The 6,532-nt window shown below is 39.7% G+C and overlaps 1 protein-coding gene across 2 annotated transcripts in view; it reads right to left on the minus strand.

The window, feature by feature from the left end:
* The window catches only part of IFT57 (intraflagellar transport 57), a 91,231-nt gene extending 84,939 nt beyond the window's left edge, over positions 1–6,292 (minus strand). Inside the window, exons 1-2 of one of the 2 annotated variants that reach the window (XM_043998822.1) lie at positions 5,839–6,292; positions 3,443–3,605 (exon numbers count right to left, since the gene is read on the minus strand). In XM_043998822.1, the coding sequence (XP_043854757.1) occupies positions 3,443–3,605; positions 5,839–6,056 (381 nt within the window). In that variant the 5' untranslated portion in view covers positions 6,057–6,292. The remainder of the gene's footprint in view (positions 1–3,442; positions 3,606–5,838) is intronic. The other variant, XM_043998821.1, reaches the window with a different exon arrangement.
* Positions 6,293–6,532: the final 240 nt, after the last annotated feature.

Consider the following 6,532-nt stretch of genomic DNA (forward strand, 5'->3'; position numbering starts at 1 on the left):
TAAGCATAGTAACTGGTTGAGGGAGATGACTTACTCAAGGTTAGTTAACGCATGACACAATGCAAGGTGCTATGGGGTTGTCTGCATCTACACAGATATTTTATAAATGAAGTTATTTGGAAAAGAAGAAACTTTCTCAGCAGATCTGAGAGTTGAAAACATGAATTAAGGCACAAAGCACTTTGTAGAAATGTTCCTCTCTCTTCTTCCCCTCCACTATACATGTGAAATGCTCATTTAGATTCCATAAGGGGGATGGGAGAATAAGCTTCCCATACACAAAGATCCAGATAAGCAGAGAAAGTCCTAACATGTTAATATAGTCATGTATAAATGTGATTCACTTACATCTCTCAGAGAGAGGAAGGATAGATTTTCAATTAAAAAATTCACAGAGGCAAAATTATATCCTCATACATATAATGAGAGAGGGATAGAGAACTGGAGTGACAATACATTAGGGAAAGCACTGTGGCACTTAGAAGTTTTTGGCCCTGCCACAGGTAGACTGGGTATAGGTATAGGTAAACTGGGAGCAGGAACACCACTTAGGAGTCTATTAAGGGGGCAGCTAGGTGGCACAGTGGATAAAGCACCAGCCCTGGATTCAGGAGGACCTGAGTTCAAATCCGGCTTCAGACTTGACACTTACTGGCTGTGTGACCCAGGGCAAGTCACTTAACCCTCATTGCCCTGAAAAAAAAAAATAATAAAATAAAATAAAAAGAGTCTATTATAATAGGCTAGGCAAGAACAGATACTCTATATTGGCACTACTCTTTCCCAGTTCATTTTATGTATCTAACTGTTCCTTCTCAATTTTCTTTGCTAGCTCATCATCCATATCATGCCTCTTGATTTACTCCAACGATCTGTCCTAGAGTTTCTCTTGTATTTCTCCATTCTCACTTGGTGACCTCATCATTTCTCATAGGGTTAATTATCAACTCTCTGCAGATGCCTCCCTGATTGATATATTCAGGATAATCTCTCTTCTGAGCATTAGGCCAATACCACCTATGGCCTATGGAACATTTCAAATTAGATGTACTGGAGTCATATCAAACCCAAAATGTTCAAAAGAGAACTCTTTGTCTTTTCCCAAAACCCCATTCTTCCACTAAACTGTCAAGGGCACCACCATGATTTCAGCTATTGTTATTCCTCAACTCCTCATTCTCCTGTGCCCCACATATTCAACCAGGTGCCTAATATGGCCTTTTTTAACCTCCAAAATATTTTTCACATCTGCCCCTTTAGTCACCATACCTTATTTCAGGTCCTAATCTCTTCTTGCCTGAATTATTACATTGGCTTCCTAATCGTTCTTTTTTGTCTCATTCTTCACTGCAAACTATCTACTCAGCTGCCAAAGTGATCTTCCTCAAGCACAGATCGTCATTCCTCTACTCAAAACATGCCTCTTGGACAAAAGGATAAATTCTTTTGTTAGTTGTTGTTTTTTTTTTTTTAGTTCTTCAATGGCCTCATCCAAACTTATTTTCCCATTCTAGTCTTATACATGTGGGGACCAATTTTTAATTGGGGAGTGTTAGCTAAGTGGCTTGCCACAATATTGGGGCAAGGAAGGAGACCGGCAGCCTCCCTCAAAACAGAACAAGATTTATTTTAACAAGAACGAACTTAAAAAAAAAAAAACAACACAAACAGGAGCAGTAGGATCAAGGGAAAGGAAATAAAATGAAGAAAGGGAAATTATACAACCTCAAAAGATACCACCGCCCAGGAATCAGCTGAGAATACGCAGCAGCCCTCCTGTTGTTCCAGGGTCCAGCTAGAATGCCCAACTATCCTCCCCCAATCCCAGAAAAACCCCACACAGCCCCAGCCAATGGGATGGCTGCTCTGACAGTCACATGACTGCCCTCACTAGGCTTCCAATCATTATAATTTTGCCAGGCCCATGTAGGCATCAGTGAGTGGTGATGATGTGAGGTGCCAGTGCCATGGCAATGGCTACAACCAGTGGGTGGAGCACCATGCAGTTTGCGGAGCCCCAGGCCAGTGCGCACCAAGGCATAAAAACCTCAAATAACAATTAATTCTTTAAATACACTACTCATGTTTCTGTACTCTATGGGTAGCAAAGTCTGTCCTCATCCCTGTTCCAATGTTCCATTCCATGTGCCACCTCTTTGACTCTGCAATGGCTGTCCCTGCCCCCTTTTCTAGAATGTACTTCTCTCCTTCATCTCATAGTATCTCTCACTTCCTTCACAACTTAGTGCAAGTATCTATGTGAAATCTTTCCCAATGCTCCAAACTACAAATGCACTTCCACTCTAAGCTGTATTTATTTGTATCGATTTTGTATGTATATATGTTTTTACACACATATATATATACACATACACACATATATATAGTCATGTGTATGTGTGTACACATATGTGTGTGTGTTTGTGTATACACACATACATGCCATCTCCCCTCAATAGAATAACAACTCAAGAGCTGGGACTGTTTAATTTTTTGTTTTTGTATCCTCAGCACCTATAATAGTACCTGATAATAAGTAGATACTTAATAAAATGCTTGTTGGTTAACTGATTGAACAGATAAGGTTTTGACTGAGGTTAGAATGAAAGTAAGAGACGGATATGAAAAATGTGAAGATAGAATTGGCAGGACATAACATGATAAGATGTAGGGGGAAATGGGGAGGGAAAAAATCAAAGACAACTTTAAGAATTCAAGTCTAAGCGGACTGTGCAGATGGTAACACCATCAACAAGAAGTTAAGGGGAAAGTTAGTTTTGTGTGTGTGGGAAGGGAAAGGTGTGAAAGAAAGGGAAAATGAGGCTATGTCTATATGATGGAGAATTACAGAAAGCACTGAGGTAGGTCAAATAGATATAGTCTCTGATTAATTTTCACAACTTGTACAGTTAGGTATGATGATGTTCTACAATTTCTCTGATGGAACAAGTTCATGAATTGATTAAATGCTTGCATTATGTTTACCACCTCTATTAGAGCCACCACTACACCTGCCCTGGAGAAAGAACAGAAATAAAAAGCACCATCAAAAGGTGTATCAAAATGTAAACTATTGTTCAGTTGTGGGATGTTGCTTATTTTTTCAGGAAGATGAATTAAAAATCCACATTTTACTTCTGATTGAGACATTTCCAAGATTAAGAAAAATATGCACAGCTTTGTACTATATATCAGTTTAAATGAACAATTTTTGGAAGGCAGCTTCAGGAACTTAGAGATACTTGAAACTATGTTGATACTTTAAATGTAATTGTAATACTTTGATTTATATTTTTATATTGTATTTTGATTCATCTCATCTGAAAAAGTTAGAAACTTATAAATAGGAAAAAGATTACAGTCTGTCATTTTACTGAATTAATTAGCAAATATAATGAGCTTAAAATTCACAATTTGAAAATACAAACTCTTTTGCACTTACAAATGATCGAAGCTCAGATAATATATTAGATATTGTTGCATTGGGGTCATCATATTCCTGTGGCTGTTCAAATGGGCATCCTGCTTTATTAATTAGCCAAGCAGCAAGAGTACAAAACATGTAAAACTGTTCACCTGGGTTGGTAGGCAAAGCAAAATAATGTCTGTTTCAAAGAAAAAAAAAGAAATCTTAAAGAGCTGCAAAACAGTAACATTTATGATATTTCAAAACAATGTTTTATTTTAATAGCAACATTAAAAACAAAAACCTAAGAACAGATCTTCTCTTTATCAATTTCAAAATACCACATTAATATTAAAGTTTCTTAATAGAGAAAATCACAGATGTTAGAGCTGCAAGGAAATGTAGAGGTCTTCTCATATAAGAGATGAAGAAGAAAAAGGCACACAGATTGACCAACCTTTAAAAAATCTATTTATTATTCTGTTTTAAGCTATGAAGAGAAGTCACACAACTAGTTACTGACAGCATTAGATTTGATAACTCAGGTCCTGTTGATACCTAATTCTGTGAACTTCTCACTACTACATAGCATTTCCAAACAGAATCAGAAAAATCATTACTGTTATTACACAGGAAATTATGTGAACTAGTAGTATGTTTATAACAGAAGGAAGAAAGGATATGAAATAAAGAAGTATATCTGAACCCTTAAATAAAAGAGATTAAGAAGATCCTGAATCTACCATATGAGTTAAAAGTCTTCAAAATATAACACTCCAAATCTAAAATATACATGTTCAATGTACCTTCTAACCCCCAAGTCCAACAAAAAAGTCCCAGGAATCTGAGATCCTACGAAATTTAATAATAAATATCAGAGCAAAATAGCTAGCAACATTAAAGTCATATTAGTTTAAGAATTTTTCCTGCCTCTGTCATGATCACAAACTTTTATTTGTAAAAAAAAAAAAAAGAAATTATTAAGAGCATTCTATCTGTGCTGCAGTTCAGTTTTTGTCAACTTTTTTCAATACACAGGTCACTTGTGAATGGCCACAAGAGAAACAGAGGCTAAGAAGGGAGATGATGACATGTAAATACAAGTACCCACATACTTCTTAAACCCTTCCACTGCTTCTCCCAAGATTATGGTTATTACTACACCTCCACTCTCCTGATCAAAACTGTTAAATGAAAACGAAGAAACCCAATATATCTCCATAAACATATTTAAGATGCACTCAAGTGTCCTGATACTGATACACTGATCAGGTAATAGTGATATATAATCAATATTAATAGAAACACATGAACATATTACTTTTACTCTTAAAATATATTTGGGCAAAATGTCACATCTTTGGCAGTACAAGTACTTTGCACAGAGTGGGCATTTAAGTGCTGAATTGAAATATAAATGAGCCACATAATACTAATCAATCCAGTCTAAGCAATCAATCTCTAATAACATGTAAATCATATATATACTACACACACACACACATATATATACTGATCTATAACTAAAACCAATACTACATAAGCATGTTGTTCTTTTCCTCCAACTTTTCACTTATTATGGATAAACTATGAAAGATAGATGACTTAGATAAAGACCAGGTAGTTTAAATTTTGGATGGTTACAATAGTGAAGAGTGGAAGAAAGTGTTTGGGATCGTCCCAGGAAAATTTTTTGGGCTTATTACATATTAGGTAAAGGAAGGTTGCCTCCAGCTCTAAGAGTTGAACTCTGATTCGAGTTCATGTGTACAACACAAAAAGAATAAAAATTAATCTTTGTATCATTCTGGAAAGAAATTTATAAAAAACAATTTATTTGGCTAAATCTAGACCAGGTTGGTTGGTAAAGAAAGTGATAGCTGTCTATTCTTTCCAAAGAAAAAGAGGCAGTAGATAAGATAGGTTGTGAACAAAACAAACAAATGTAATTATTTTGTTCCTCAGAAAACTTCAGAGAACCCAGTTGTTGTGCCCACAGGATGGAGAATTATATACAAGGAGCCTGGCATATACGTAAAGAAAGAATAGACATAGTTCGAAGAGCTTTGTCCACGTCCCCTACGAATGCATTTTCCTGCTTCTCCTTGCATCGTACCTTGCAAATGTGAACACATTTAGAGATTTTGAGATATACCCAATCTTAAACTCTTACATGTTTCCCCCCCCCCAACACCTACGCCCCCAAACTCCTTGGGTTTGAGATTGTTGTGGTAGCTGGGTAATGCAAGCACAGAAAAGTCTGGTCCAGCTATTTCATTGTTTGGTTTCACGGATAAGAGGGGCGCGCGCCCCTGTATGTGAGACTGGAGGGGGCAAGACACCCACACCCGCCCAGAACCCCGATGCCCCGAGCTAGGCGCTGGGAGCTGAGGAGGCGGGAAGGGGGCGTGGCCGCAGCCCGGGAGCCTTACCGGGACAGGGGCTTCAAGTTGTTTTTGCGCAGGATCTTCTCTTCGTAGCGCAACAACTTCAGCTTCTCCACTAGGTCTTCCATCACCACAAACATGTGGTAGGCCGCGCCAGGGCCCCGCTCCACGTACACACCCTCCCCCGCTGCGTCCCCGCCACGGGTCCGAAGCACCGTGTCCTCCACGCCTACAGGCGACGCCACGGCCGCAGCCACAGCCATTTCAGCGGGGGGAAAAGGGTAGGGGTGGGCAATGGAGGGGGGGGGGAGGTTGAGACGAGCGGTCCGAGTCCCGGGCTAAGCGGCCTCCCCAGCACGGCCGCGCTCAACTCCGCAGCTAACTCTGGGCGCCACGGTCGCCTGGCAACGCGTCAACCTCCGGTGACGTCACGACCCCTCAGGAGTCCGGGAGCCCCTCCCTTTCCTTGTGATGCCCGCTTGTCCTGGAGTTCCACACCTCCCTCCGGGAGCGCTGACGTTGACCTTGGTTGGCCCCGCCCACTCCGCGCTGCGCATACACAAGCTGGAGGCGGACGGGACAAAAGTACTGTAACTGGCCTTAGATTTTGTACCGGCCCGAAGAGCTTGCGGGAAGTGAAAAGCTCCGCCCTCCTTTCTTCCCAGTCTTATACCTTACTTCCTATCACATACTTTTTGATTCAGTGACTCTGGCTTCCTGCTAGTTCTTTGAACGTTAC

The sequence above is a fragment of the Dromiciops gliroides genome, chromosome 3, assembly GCF_019393635.1.
Source record: "Dromiciops gliroides isolate mDroGli1 chromosome 3, mDroGli1.pri, whole genome shotgun sequence".
Taxonomy (NCBI): domain Eukaryota; kingdom Metazoa; phylum Chordata; class Mammalia; order Microbiotheria; family Microbiotheriidae; genus Dromiciops; species Dromiciops gliroides.